General features: G+C 33.2%; 3 protein-coding genes across 3 annotated transcripts; all 3 read right to left on the bottom strand.

Annotated features, from left to right (window-relative positions):
- Nucleotides 1–631: 631 nt before the first annotated feature.
- LOC145119339 (uncharacterized) lies at nt 632–1705 on the bottom strand. Its single transcript, XM_079054991.1, has one exon. The coding sequence runs from the start codon at nt 1703–1705 to the stop codon at nt 632–634; it is 1074 nt and encodes a 357-aa protein (XP_078911117.1).
- Nucleotides 1706–5269: 3564 nt separating this feature from the next.
- LOC145119331 (uncharacterized) lies at nt 5270–6106 on the bottom strand. Its single transcript, XM_079054986.1, has one exon. The coding sequence runs from the start codon at nt 6104–6106 to the stop codon at nt 5270–5272; it is 837 nt and encodes a 278-aa protein (XP_078911112.1).
- Nucleotides 6107–6767: 661 nt separating this feature from the next.
- On the bottom strand, nt 6768–7605 carry LOC145119326 (uncharacterized). The gene is made up of 2 exons (XM_079054976.1): nt 7183–7605; nt 6768–7076 (listed from the first exon to the last, which is right to left on the bottom strand). Exons 1-2 carry the CDS (start codon nt 7603–7605, stop codon nt 6768–6770), a joined length of 732 nt encoding a protein of 243 aa, XP_078911102.1.
- Nucleotides 7606–16027: the final 8422 nt, after the last annotated feature.

The raw sequence follows: 16027 nt of genomic DNA, 5'->3' as shown, positions 1-16027 counted from the left end.
AACGAAAATGACATCTCACAATGATAGAATTTAATCTACTCCCTCCGTCCCAATTTAAATGTCCAGGTTACTATTTTAGGTTGTCCCAAAATAAATGTCCACTACTAAAAATAGATAAATAGTTTACCAAATTACCCTTTATCATTTGAGTTAACCAATATGTTTTTATTAATGTGTTTTATGATAAGTAATTTAAAAAAAAAAAAAGGTCATCCACAGAATATGGAAACAAATAGTAACTCTAGTAAACTAAAATTTCAATCATATGAATTCATTATGTAGTGGCAGTAAATCAAATCGTAACACAAACAAAACATCTCATTTTTTCTAATTTTCATTAAAAAAAAGTCAAAATACAAGTGTTCTTTTCCAAACAATGTGACGTGCAATGCATTTTTACTAGTTCAAATACAATATGGCATCATCTAATAAATTTTGATCACATTCAATTTGGAGTGGCAAATTACCTTCTCGTTCTAACCTACATTTACCAATATGCGGTACGTGGTAGTTGTTGCCACCTTGAACTTTTATGATTTCTTTCATACATGTTTGTAGAGTTAAAAAAACATTGTTAAGTTGTTGTGATGGCATTCTTTCAAAAGATGTTTGAACCGCATCAACTAATTCATCAATTATACGCAAAACCTCTTGTTCTTGAAGTGATTGGATTGCTCGAAAAAAAACCAAGGTCTAACACATTCAAATCCGGACTATTAGGGGGCTGAAAATAAAGTCGAATATCAAATCCATCTCGAGATGCCGCTTCAAGAAACTCGCTATCGTTAACATCAATATGAGGCTTTGCGTTGTCTTGTTGAATAAATATTGGACCGATATGACCTTGCGGCCATTTGGCTTTGATATCCGGTAGAACCTTTTCTATCAACCATGACCTTGTTACCTCTTTGTTCACCGATAAAATAGGCTTCGTCTCCAATGTTCCCGCAATACGGTTTTTGCTTGAACGCTTAGCGAGTTCTAATGTTGTAAACGGGTAGATACCAATTTTTCCTGAAAATACTTCGTTACCTAATGAATCAAATCTCGGTCTTGCTACGGCCGCTAGAAACATAACTTTTGTGATAAACTTTTTGCTTTTACATGTTCGCAACGGTTCATCCTCACCGGGGACAAGGTAGTAACGTTTTGATGGTTTTGATATGTAAAACCACTTTTCATCAATATGAACAACATTAAACATATCATAGAATGTAGGAATCGGACTTAATAATGATTGTATAGTAATCTTGGATAAGCAAAATTTTAACCTTTCTCTTCTATTCTCATGAGTTAGAGTCGGCTTGATCGCATTTGTATGTGGTCGAAGTACACCTTCCTTGATACGTCTATGCATCGTTGATTTCGAGACATTTATAGATTTCACAAGAGATCGTATATTGGCTCGACGACGTAATGGAACTTCTGAAACTTGATTCAAGTTTATTTGTACCCTTTTCCGCCCAACAACCTTTGGCTTATTTGAAGATAAATCAACCGGTAATCCGTGGTCAATTTGAAATTTAGCTTGATGCCAAATGCGACTAATTGTCCGTGTAGAGACCGAAAATCGTGAAGCTATTTCACTTATGGAACCTTTTTTTAATTCTCCATCACTACTTTCTTGCAATAAGAATTGATATATGGCTTGACGTTGTGCAAGGGTGGTGTTTTTTTTAGTGGATGGATTTGTGGAAGGCTCCATATGAAGATTTGAATTATGACCAATAATAGATAATGTTTAGGCTAGTCACAGGAAGTCTTTGCTTAAATGAAGACATATGTATATGTAATTAATGGGAAGTGAAGAGACACATGGAATAAGTTGGCGGCAAAAGAAAAAGCTACGTAATCTAAAATCAAAATGAAATTTTAAATGAGTTTAATCTAAATGAAATTTTAACTGTGATTTGCCACAAAATTATGGCGGCAAATTTGCCTCCATTTGTTTACCAAAAATAATGAAAGTTTCAAGATACCTTGTGGCAAAAAAATTTGTTTCAAGATACGTTTATATGAATTCTAAAAGAAACTAAACAAAAAAAATTAATAAGGGTAGAAATGGCATTTTATTAAGTAAAAGCCACATTGATTTGTGTTTTCTTAAACTGCGTGTTTTTTGTCGGTGGACTCTTATTTTGGGACGGAGGGAGTATTAAATACTAATTAGACATGTCATTTCATTCAACTTTTTTATTAAACTATGCATTGTGGATGTTCTACGTATATATTATACCTGGTTTAGAGATCAACATCAACATAATCCATAATACATTGAAATGTATAGTTTATTGGAATGTAACATTAATATTTCATTCTTCAAACAATTTATTTTTCTTTTTCATAATAAATTGAACTCTACAAAAATTCAATAAACATATTTTCAAAATTAAAGAAGTTTCTTTATACAATTGAAGGGCATTGAATTCTATATTCATTATATTGTGACATCTCTCTAGTTTAGTTTAATCAATTGGATGTTAAATAAGACATCATTATTCTCATTCAACAATTCCATTAAAGGTTGCATTGTGAATGGTTTCCGTAATCATGAAGAGAAATATTCACGACTCGAGGTAAAATGTCTAAATGAATATTTAATTAGACATGTGTAAATTTTCAAATAAAAAAATGGGTTGATTAACTATTAATAGTTTCAAATATATATATATATATATATATATATATATATATATATATATATATATATATATATATATATATATATATATATATATATATATATATATATAGAAGTTCAATTGAGAAAATAAAAAATGTTGAGAATGGGGGAATCATTCTCAGCCACTCATTTATTTTTGCCGCAAAAGTCTTCGTTGTACCAGCGGAAATGGATAAAGAATACACATGTGTTTCCAACAAAACATGTTTCCTTAAACTATGCTAATAATTACCTTAATATATACAAAAACATAGTTTTTTTCGTTTTTTTAATTTTTAAGAAGCTATTTTTATCGAAAACTGATTTTAAATATACAAAAATTCATGATTTTTTATTCTCTACAAACATGCATCCATATTGATATACTTTTAAGATAAAATAATTTTTTTTTATATTTTCAGCTATCGTTATTCATAAGTGAATAAAAATGCATCAGATTTTTGCTACAGTACATTCGTTATTCACTTATGAATAAAAATATATAATTAACTTTTTTACAGTTTAAGTATCATTTATACTACTTATTCATATATGAATAACAAATTAACTGTAACAAAAATCTGATAAATGTTTTATTCATATATGAATATAAAATATGACGACAACTAATACACATTTTATTCATATATAAATATTAATATATGACGAAAGATGATGTAAAAAAATATATTTTAAGTAAGAAAAACTTTATTACGTGTCATATTCATATATGAACGATACTTAAACTATAAAAAAAATTAAGCATACGTTTTATTCATAAGTGAATAACGAATGTACTGTAATAAAAATCTGATAGATTTTTATTCACTTATGAATAACGAGAGCTGAAACTCTAAAAAAAATAAATTTTTTATTTTATCTTAAAACTATATCAATATGGATATCTATTTATAGAGAATAAAAAATTATGAATTTTGATATATTTAAAATATTTTTTCGATAAAAATGGCTTTCTAAAAATAAAAAAAATAAAAAAAAGTATGTTTTTATGTATATTAAGGTAATGATTAGCATAGTTTAAGGAAACAAGTTTGGTTGGAAAACACATGTTTATCCGTTATCCATTTCCGACGGTACGCCAAAATATTTTGCGGCAAAATAAATGTGTGGCTGAGAATGATTCCCTCATTCTCAACCTTTTTTTTTCTCAATTCAACCCTCCTCTATATATATATATATATATATATATATATATATATATATATATATATATATATATATATATAAAGTAACCATTCGAATAAGGTTTTTAAAAAGACAGTTTTTATGTTTTATGAAAATGAACACTTTGTTAGGAGTGGGTCATTCCGGACTAACACGAGTTTTTTCCATTTGAACAAAAAAATCCAATATATTATTTGTATTCATGTCCGAAATGATAATTTTGAAGTGTCTAATATCATAACTTTTCAATCAAATATCACATTTTAAGTTATCCTATCCACTTCCCATTAGCTATGTTTTTTTTTTGCTATATTTGAGTAAAAAATGAAGTATTTTCTTGAAATTCTAGAATTGTTAATTGGATTTCAGATTTTTTTTGAACTTTTTTTGAGTTCTAAAATAATTTTTTTCCTATCCATAATGTACTTGTCCGTCGTAAAAACTACTAGAATGTGGCATAAAGTTAATCCGAAATAACCTTTTCCGGACAAAGTGGTAATTTTCCCAAAACATAAACTACTTGTTTATTTTTGTTAACATTGTTCCTAATGGTTAGTTTAGTTAATGCCCTAATTGTTTTTGGAACTTAAGTTGAATTTGTTCAACCAAATTTTCCTATTTTTCCACAAAAATTAAGGAAGTGTTTTTTACATCTAGGGTCTTTCAACAATTTTTGTTGTGTTTCTTGTATCATTGAAACCTATGGTTATGTTCTTTAGCCGTTTAAATGCTTATATGGTATTCCAAAATGGTTAGTAAACTTTTATATGTATACGGTTTCTTGCATGCTATATACAACACAAACTAGGAACGGGTTTCCAAGCTATATGTTTCTTCACCCATTTGTACACTATCCTTTTATCATTGGTGAACTCTCATCAAACACTCGAGGAGAAAAATCATAGATCGTGTTGAGCATTGAGAACAATTTATGTCAATTGTGCTTTCTATTGACCGATACAATTGTGTTATATATAATTTGTCCACTAGGAAAAAGATATGACACTATAACACAAGTATATCTACCAATGCATTTTAGATATGTGGTAGGTACTATATATTAAATAAACTTCTTCACACTAGGTACCTTATGCACTAAGGTAACAACAAGTAGATAACAAAAAATAAGAAAGAAGCGAGAATAGAGAATTAGCAACGAGATTTGAAAATAAGGGAATTAAAAGATTGGAGTCTAAATATTATTGGCTTAATAAACTTAATCTGGAATAATAATAAACAAAGGTACGTACCACCCTTACTTATACTAATTCTAAAAGAGACCTACTCAAATATAAAAACTAGGAAAAACTTAATAAAAAAAATAAACTTATATATTTTACCATTTGAACTAAAAATCCATATTTGATTCAAACCGATTATCCCAACAATCACCCCCTTAATCGGTTTGGTCATACCACTCGTTCAAAACATTATCGGTTCCTCTTCGATTAGACCCGCTTCTTCCTTTTCCCATTTAGAACACTCGTTTTTATAGTGATCAAGCTCACCACATTTGTAACATCTAACGTGACTTTTATCCCGGACACATTCATTACCATCTCGACTTCTACCGGACCCCCGACCTCTTCTCCGGTCAAGTCCAAAGTCATCCCGATTTGAACGTCCATTGCTACAATGCTTACAAACATGTGATTTTTCCTCACTAGCCAACAATAACCCACCTTGAGTGTCCTCCACTTTCTCGGTTCCTCTTATACGCTCCTCGTATGCCTTCAATCTACCAACCACTTCATCAAATAACATTGAATCCAACTCGAAACATTGCTCTATTGAAGCCACAATTTGAAGAAACGACTTATGCATTGAATCTAGTAACCTTTTTACCAAATCACTTTCTTCAAGCTCATATCCAAGACTCCTTGCTTTTGAAGCTAAACCGGATAATTTTGTCACAAAATCATCGACCGTTTCACCCTCCTTCATGCGCAAACTTTCAAGTTCTCTCTTTAACGTTGCAAGTCGAGCCGTTCTCACCCGATCCACTCCCAAATACCGTGTTTTCAGCCCATCCCACACTTTCTTTGGTTCGGTGTAACTCGCCATTTGCAACACCATGTCTTCGGGTATCGCTTGAAACAAAAAGGCAAGAGCTTGTTTTGACTTCTTTTGATCTGATGCTTCACCTAACGCATTTGGTTCAACCGTCTCCCATATGTCGTGTGCATCCATAATCGACTTCACTTCCACCGCCCACACCGGATAATTCGTTGGAGTCAAAACCGGAACTTGATACGTCATCGAACCTCCTTCTTTAACCAACAACATCCTTTTCTCCTTAACCCCGACTTCTTTAATCAAGCTTGTTCCGAGAGCACTCTTCCACCGGACAACAAGACAAGGTCACGACCACCTTTACCGTTTTCCGTCACCCGAAAAACGAACCGAATCAAAGCCACCCGCTTTGACGTCTTCCCGTCCGTTTATTCCGCGCCTCCGGTTAGTCTCTCACAAGCCCGATTAAAAGAAACCGGGGTTGCTTGTAATCAACCTCGAATCACACCCCCTTCAACGAAACCGCTCTGATACCAAGTGTTAAATAAACTTCTTCACACTAGGTACCTTATGCACTAAGGTAACAACAAGTAGATAATAAAAAATAAGAAAGAATCGAGAATAGAGAATTAGCAACGAGATTTGAAAACAAGGGAATTAAAAGATTGCTTGGAGTCTAAATATTATTGACTTAATAAACTTAATCTGGAATAATAATAAACAAAGGTGCGTACCACCCTTACTTATACTAATTCTAAAAGAGACCTACTCAAATACAAAAACTAAGAAAAACTTAATAAAAAAAAATAAACTTTCCTATTTTACCATTTGAACTAAAAATCCCTATTTGATTCAAACCGATTATCCCAACAATCACCCCCTTAATCGGTTTGGTTATACCACTCGTTCAAAACATTGTCGGTTCCTCTTCGATTAGACCCGCTTCTTCCTTTTCCCATTTAGGACACTCGTTTTTATAGTGACCAAGCTCACCATATTTGTAACATCTAGCGTGACTTTTATCCCGGACACGTTCATTACCATCTCGACTTCTACCAGACCCCCGACCTCTTCCCCGGTCATGTCCAAAGTCATCCCGATTTGAACGTCCATTGCCACAATGGTTACAAACATGTGATTTTTCCTCACTAGCCAAAAATAACCCACCTTGAGTGTCCTCCACTTTCTCGGTTCCTCTTATACGCTCCTCGTATGCCTTCAATCTACCAATCGTTTCATCAAATAACATTGAATCCAACTCGAAACATTGCTCTATTGAAGCCACAATTTGAAGAAACGACTTAGGCATTGAATCTAGTAACCTTTTTTACCAAATCACTTTCTTCAAGCTCATATCCAAGACTCCTTGCTTTTGAAGCTAAACCGGATAATTTTGTCACAAAATCATCGACCGTTTCACCCTCCTTCATGCGCAAACTTTCAAGTTCTCTCTTTAACGTTGCAAGTCGAGCCGTTCTCACCCGATCCACTCCCAAATACCGTGTTTTCAGCCCATCCCACACTTTCTTTGGTTCGGTGTAACTCGCCATTTGCAACACCATGTCTTCGGGTATCGCTTGAAACAAAAAGGCAAGAGCTTGTTTTGACTTCTTTTGATCTGATGCTTCACCTAACGCATTTGGTTCAACCGTCTCCCATATGTCGTGTGCATCCATAATCGACTTCACTTCCACCGCCCACACCGGATAATTCGTTGGAGTCAAAACCGGAACTTGATACGTCATCGAACCTCCTTCTTTAACCAACAACATCCTTTTCTCCTTAACCCCGACTTCTTTAATCAAGCTTGTTCCGAGAGCACTCTTCCACCGGACAACAAGACAAGGTCACGACCACCTTTACCGTTTTCCGTCACCCGAAAAACGAACCGAATCAAAGCCACCCGCTTTGACGTCTTCCCGTCCGTTTATTCCGCGCCTCCGGTTAGTCTCTCACAAGCCTGATTAAAAGAAACATGGGTTGCTTGTAATCAACCTCGAATCACACCCCCTTCAACGAAACCGCTCTGATACCAAGTGTTAAATAAACTTCTTCACACTAGGTACCTTATGCACTAAGGTAACAACATGTAGATAACAAAAAATAGGGTAAATTACACGGATGGTCCCTGTGGTTTAGGGTAATCTGCGTGTTTGGTCCCTAAAAACATTTTTTAACTCGGACCGTCCCTATTATATATTTTTGTTGCACGTTTGGTCCCTACCACTCTTAAAAAGACTATTTTGTCCTTTTGATATTTTTTTTATATTTTTTTATAACATAAATTATTATTAAAAAATTAATAACTAAAATAAAGGACCCACACCCTTTATCTCTTCCTCTTTACCCTTTTACCTTCGTCTCTTTAAAACCCACCATACGTCATTTTCCTCTCTCACGTTTTCATCTATGCCCCGTCAGAAAAAAGAGATGGTCGGAATTGCCATCGATTCCCTTCCCTTCCACCACCGCTACCGTCCCTCTTTCCTCCAGTACCAACCAACGCCTACCGATTGATTTGAAGACGAGAATCAGGAGTTCAAGACACACCTGCAAACGATTGTCAGATCTCTTTCCTCCTGTAAATGAAGTCATGGTCACTGACAACGGTGGGTAAGAAAGCGGTCACCATGCCCATAAGAATACCTTCTTCCTATCTTTCTTCTTTCTCTCGTCGATTGGACCATTGACTTGAAGCATCGAATTTTATGCACTCGATCTTTATGATGTTTCTGACAACATATTTTATAAATATTTCGACATTGGTTTCAGATTCATTTTAGGTTTAAAAAAATGGTTTGCTTTAGTAATGGCTTTAGGTTTTTATTTCATTTCATTTGTTTTTGGTTTCTAGGATATTAGATTTCATTGTGGCTAACTGTGATTTTGGTTTCAAGTTGGATTTTAGGGTTGATTTGGGATAACTTTGGTTTTGGTTTTCAGAAATCAATTCAGTTTCCGGTGGTGATCCAATTTTCGTCGAAGAAATGGTGGACTGGGGGCAGAATGGGACGACGCTGAAGGTAGATAGGAGTAAGAAAGGTTGGGATGGGCAGGTAGAAGGTTTCCGACGAGTATTAGAGGTTTCTGGTGGATCAATGGATTTCATAAAGGTTGGATCTTCCACCATCGATCTTGCTGGTCGATTTCTGGTTTTTTCAATTCATGGAATGTATTTGGGTTTAGTGGAGGTTTGTCGGAGAAGACGTTATTTTAATTTTGGCTTGGTATATTTTGGTGATTCGTCGAAGAAGGAGTTATGGGTGGTTCGCCGGAGAAGAAGAAGTTGAAGTTGTGGGTTGGTTGCCGGAGAAGAAGAGGGTGAGGGGTGTAATGGGTGTAGTAGTAGGACCCATCAGATTTTAATATTTAATTAATACATTTTCCACATTTAATTAATTGATAATCTAAAAAAATATAAAAGAAATAAGTAAGGGTAAATCAGTCTTTTTAGAATGGATAGGGATCAAACGTGCAATAAAAATATAAAGTACGGATGGTCCGAGTTAAAAAAAGTTGTTAGGGACCAAACACGCAGATTACCCTAAACCACAGGGACCATCCGTGTAATTTACCCCAAAAAAATAAGAAAGAAGCGAGAATAAGGAATTGGCAACGAGATTTGAAAACAAGGGAATTAAAAGATTGCTTGGAGTCTAAATATTATTGGCTTAATAAACTTAATCTGGAATAATAATAAACAAAGGTAGGTACCACCCTTACTTATACTAATTCTAAAAGAAACCTACTCTTATACAAAAACTAGGAAAAACTTAATAAAAAAAATAAACTTTCCTATTTTACCATTTGAACTAAAAATCTCTGTTTATTCAAACCGATTATCCCAACACTATACACCATATAATTCTAGATAGAGATTTAAATGAATCGAAGGTTCATCAAATTGTTTGGATGGAAGTTTCCCACACATTAACATGATTTTTTTGTCGGTTTGTTTGAACGAACAAACAAAACTAATGGTATTGTTAATTTATTTATGTTCAGTTATTTTCATTTGTTTATGTTGATTTAATGGTTGCTTATTCATTTAGATTCATTTATGCTTATTTATTAATGTTCATTTATATTAATTTAAACAAGAAAAACAAAGTAATTCTCTTAAACTCTAATACTTGTTCTCTACGATAATTATTTTTTGTTTTCTTTGTTTGTTGTTAAAAGATGATGATTATATTATATAAGTTGGTATTCTGTGAGGTTTTAGAAATGATGACTGTTCACTTATATTTAATTATATTCGATCTTTATTTGATATTTATGTTTATTTTTATATATATTTATGTGTGTTGTATAGTAACGAACATAAAAGAGCAAACATAATAAAATAATTTTTAAATGTATATTAAGCTTTTAAATGGACATTAGTCATTTTGTCTCACATGCCATGTAGCTAGGCTCCCAGAAATCACCTCCACTAGAAAAAAACAAAACCTATTTAACTCATCTAAATTGTTTATAGTTTTTATATTGTCACTCCTTCGATGTTATGCCCTCTAATATTTTATCTCTTCCATGTATAAATTTTATTTTGTCACTCTTTCCATGTATAGCATCGGAATTAAATATAGTTCTAACTTCTAAAACCTTACGATATGTTATATGGTCATAAACTTCTTTTAGTTCGTTACATGAACCGTTTATTTTTATTGTGGTTACAGGCAACGAAAAACTATTTTCCTGTTGGTATAACCACAAAATAACGTTCTCCTTATCACATAACTGTTATCGAAATCCTCTCTTCTTTTTCGAACATTCTTTATTGGTCCTTTGTTAAAGCGATGTTGACTGATAATGTCAAGCAAATAATAATTTAATCCCAAGACAACTATGTTTTCATTGATTTATTTCAGATCTAATGTAACATTTTTACATATCTAAATAGTGTCACTGAAAATAGCATTAATTTTAGAATCGCATTAATTCTTACCGACTAGAAATATGTACTACAAAATAGTTGTTTATGTTATGGGCTTATGGCAAATCAAAAATCCTAAAAGGCTGCATCGGCAATATCAAAAAATGTTACTAAAGAGTTTTTGGGAGCGTTGTAATGGTACTTTTTATTTGTGCCACTAATTAATAAGAAACCTTTATTGATTTTCTTTTTTGGTTTTTAGTAGTATTTTTTTGTATCACAATGTTATTTTATTTGTAGTAATAAGAAACGGATAAAAATATATAAATCTTTATATATACATATAAAAAGGAGAGTATTTAGAAGTTGGACCCACACATGTAAATACTTCAAGGAATCTTACTATGACCAATTGAAATGGTCTTGAAATACTAATCTTGAAGCTCTAAGTACGAATTTAGCCCATTGTATAATGAGACAAGTTGACAGATCTACTATTAATTAACTCATTATCATATAGTTTTTATTTAGATAACTTATTATAAGAAAAAGGCTAATATTATTTAATAGATATTACAAATAGTTTAAGCATTACATGTCTAAACTACATGCATAGTTCATACCACCATTGAGTAATGTCAACTTTAAGTAGAAATGATAAGGATTTATATAATATTACTCTAATCATAATGTAGAACATTAACTCATAACTTTGAAAAACAACTATTGCATTAACAAACATGTAATGATTGCTTTAACCCATATTTTTAAAAAAAATACTACTATTTAGTGTCAAAAATATTCTTTAATGTATCAGCTTGCATAAAGATTTATCATATCTGCGAACGACGTTAATACAATTACATAATGGCAAACAAATTCAAGGTGAGGAGATTGTAATACCTCAAAAGAAGATAGTGATCCCGTTAATAAAACAATCACCAACAAGAACATTGCTTTCACCCCGTTCCGAACTGAGTGGAAATATTAAATATAATCTTCACTATCAACATAAAGGCATTATTATAGTGATTGGGCTTTGGGTTCTTGTAGCAGGTATGATACCATATAACAATCTGCACAAAAGCGCACACAAGTAAACACACAATAGCAGAATGTAAAGAAACTAAAATATCTTGATTAGAAATAAAGTACCTGAAGGAAAAGAAGTGTTTCAGTTATATCAATAAATAATTCATTCCAATATATCTTTTATCAATCTTCTTTTTAGGATATATAACAGGTTCCCAACAATGAAAGAATCCAAGAGAGAAAATACAAAAATTAACAAACAAATCACGTTTAAAATTCAAATAAAATGATTGTAAAGCAACTAATTCCAAATTAAAAACAAAGGGGAAAAAAATTCAAAAATAAACAAACATGAATTCCGATTCAATAAGTTGAAAAAGAAAGTTTCTACTGTGCATCTACAATACTTCAATTTTCCCGAAAAGAATCTATGTAAATTACACATTTGCCAAGCGGTCAATTAACGATTTGTGTATGTGACCGGTGAAGATAAAAAAAAGGTCTTTTATACATTGCTTTTATGGTGAAAAATAAATCACATCCATAAAAAGAGTAAATATCATTGCATTCAGTCACTTTACTTATAAAGGACTTGATATGAAGAAAAGAAAACCCCTTAAGTAGAGAATTTCGTATATAACCTTATTAAACGTCTAAATATCGTATTTGCCCAACATAAACTCTAAATATCATATTTGTCCTTTTTAATGTTTTAAAATATCAGATTTGCCCAAATCTATTTTTTTAAACAGTTTTTATTATTCAATAATCATTTTTTATATTTTAAAATCATTAAAAATAAAAAATAAAACCTAATAGACTATAATACCCTTGCCTTTTAAATTACAGGTAAACCTTATTCGTGCGACCTACTATTTTGCTACTTTGACCGGATGATCAATATAGGACCTGCGACTTATTTTTTTCTTTGCCTACTTCTCACCAAATTTGTTTATCTTTCTGTTTTATTATATCTGTATATATATCTATATATGTTTATAGCAGAGACAGGTCAATAATTTCATGTAATTTTCCAATTATCAAAAGTCAAAACTAATACGAACAAGATTGTTAAACAAATTATTCACATCAAAAGTCACAATACATAACAAAAACAAGCCAAAATTGGTCATTTAATGTCTTCTTCATCTAGAGTTACAGTGTCCAATTCTTTACTATCTAAACCGTCAAAAAGAGTATTACAACTTGAAACATATACATGATACACACAACAAAGATTGACGCAAACTGGGTACTACCCAAACAATGAGTTATGATACCACAACAGATTTAAGTTAATGATAGGATCAAATTAGAAAAACAAACAATGGATCACCTTAAATATGTACGATTAAATCATAAAAACTAAAAAATAGAAAGCAAACCGAAAAGGGCTTCTGTTTCTCGACAACATTAAATTCAACCTAATGGGAGGAGGGCGACGTCGCCGGAGATGGAAGACGGCGACCAATGTTTGAGAGGACGAGGACTATGGCCACGAGCTGATCACGCATTCTCAAAAGATTTTAAGCTATTCATTTGTTGTAATCATAAATTGAACATTCAATTCACAAAGAAAGCCAGAAATTAACCTAATAATCATAGACGATTGCAATAGGGAAGAGTCGAGAATGCAAAACTGAAGGTCGGTGTGGTGTGATTGTTGATCGACGAGATCTTCTGCTGCGATCGCATAATGTCAGCAGTAATGGGTTTATGCAGATTTAGAGAGTAAGGGTATTCATGTCCATTTAGTTAAGTTTTTTCAATTTTAATGATTTTAAATTGTAAAAAATGATTATTAAATAATAAAAATTATTTAAAATTAGATTTGGATAAATTCGATATTTTAAAATATTAAGACGGGCAAATATGATATTTAAGGCTTAGGTCGGGCAAATACGATATTTAGACCTTTAATAATGGTATATATGAAATTCTCCCTAATAAAGAATATAGAATGGAGGGCAAAATGGTCATTTTGTATAAATTCACTGGTGAAAATATACGGATTGAATGTAAATAAATAAAAAATCAAAAACATTTTTTTGGACCAAATCCTAACAAACAGCTAAACGAAAGGGACGAAAAATGTAATTCATTTTACTATATTTTGAGTGCGAGTAATTGTCCTCCCTTTATAGATGAAACATAGAAACACATTTTGGAAAGAATATGTATTATGTTATGCATAATATCCCTTCTATAAACACGCAGATTGTATTCATGTTACTTCTAATGAACACAACTATACAAGTAATCCGAACGTAGTAAGAATAGGTCAATGAAGAAAAAAATCCATTTTTAAACTGAACAAAGTCTTTGTTTATGATCATGAATAGGTCAATGAAGAAAAAATCCATTTTTAAACTGAACAAAGTCTTTGTTTATGATCATCTTGACGGTTCATCATCTTCAAAATCGAATGAAGACCCGTCATGGACCACGGTTGATAACATTGTTAAACAACTGTTGTATGGAACCCTAACCCAATTAGTTCTCTAAGCTATTCTTAGTTGATGCTACAACCGCTGACGTATGGAAAGCCATTGACGATCTCTTCCATGAAAATAAAGAGATTAATTAAAGCCATGGAATTATATAGTGAACTTCAAAATCGTGTCATTGGTGAATCTACTGTTATGGATTATTGTACCCGCATTAAATCCATAGCCGATCTCCTCCATAACATCGGTGCTCCGGTTACTCCGGTTACTGAACGAAACCTTGTAATTAATAATTTTAATGGCTTATCCCTGAAGTTTGCTCACATAGTTACAACCACACGCCATCAAAAACCTTCCAACATGGTTAGAGATGCTCTCCATGCTCACTTTCGAGGAATGATCCATGATCAAAGATCAAAACTGCATTGTCCCTACATCGCATCTCGATAACTCTTCCGCTCCTACTATTCTTAATACCGAACACCAACATCGATCCCCCAATAATTCCAAGTGAGGATTTTAAAATGGTGGAAGGGGAGGTGGTCATAACTATCGCGGTTGTGGAGGTCGCTCTGGCGACCAAAACAGTGGCAGTCGCGTTGTTCGGTCTAGCCACGGTGGCGGTGCATCGCAACCTAATGCTGCATGGGGGTGGATTTTACGCATAGCTCATGCTATATCCGCATCAAGAAGACCTATCCATTGACTCTCCGCTTATGAGATTGATCAGAGAGGCTCAGGCAGAGGGAGTTCGGAAGGAGAACTGGAAACAGGAAATGATCAGGGGTGAGATTGATAGGTTCGTCACTGAGGCTAAGGGGAGTGGTAACACTCCTAGCATCTTGCCACATCAGCTTTTTGAGTGTCACCTCATTTTTCTCCATTTAGCACCTAATCATAGCATTTGGTAGGGAGTGGTAACACTCCTAGCACTCCATTTTTTTCTAATTTAATTAAATTACTTTATTTTAATACACAAACATTTTTTATGCACAAATATTAATCAAATTTTATTTTTTTAAACCACCGACAATTAACATAATATAAATCAATTACATGAAAATAAGTATAATATTTAAGTGCAGGGTCCTTTTGGTAATTTCAGAAACTTGGTTTGTGAGAGGAATTAATATGGGGGTGTGATGTGTAAGTCTGAGATTTTAGGAGGTCTATTTCTGTCAAATTTAGATTTTCTGTCTTCTTCCTCCCAGTAACTAATTGCAGCGACAAAGTCTCCCATTTTCCATTTTCGAGCTTAGAAATTGCGATTTTTTCCGAAAGCAAGTGAATAACTCAAAGTTTGTGGAGAGGAGATTGAGGGAGGCAACAGCAAAAGTGAATCACGAAAAAAAAATAATAGAAAAAGGAAAGAGCCAATCAGATTTAAGCTATTCATTCGCTCTCATGTCGTTAGCTCCTTAACGAGTTGTTTATGGCGTGTCCTTTAGCGAGCTGGTGGGGATGGTGTAGCATCTCATAGCTAGCTTTTGGCGAGAGGGGTGGCGAGCCCACTCCCTCAAGCCTGATAGTCGATGGTTATTGACCCGGTGTGGTCGGGTTTGGGTTCCAATTTCTGGTGGGATCAGGCAGATTGTGTTAGAGGAAGCTCATAAGTCTCGTTTTTCTGTACACCCGGGAGCCACCAAGATGTATCGGGATTTGAGATTGAGTTAATGGTGGCCGTTTATGAAGAGGGAGATAGCTTGGTATGTCGAGAGGTGCTTGACCTACAGGATGGTCATGACCAAGCATCAGAGGCCGCATGGCAAGCCGTATCCTCTGGAGGTTCCCATATGAAAATTGGAGCAGATC

Source organism: Lactuca virosa, chromosome 1 (assembly GCF_052849685.1).
Source record: "Lactuca virosa cultivar CGN04683 chromosome 1, Lactuca_virosa_CGN04683_v6, whole genome shotgun sequence".
Classification (NCBI taxonomy): domain Eukaryota; kingdom Viridiplantae; phylum Streptophyta; class Magnoliopsida; order Asterales; family Asteraceae; genus Lactuca; species Lactuca virosa.
The sequence above is the reverse complement of the archived record's forward strand: the minus strand, read 5'-3'. Positions and strand labels throughout refer to the sequence as shown.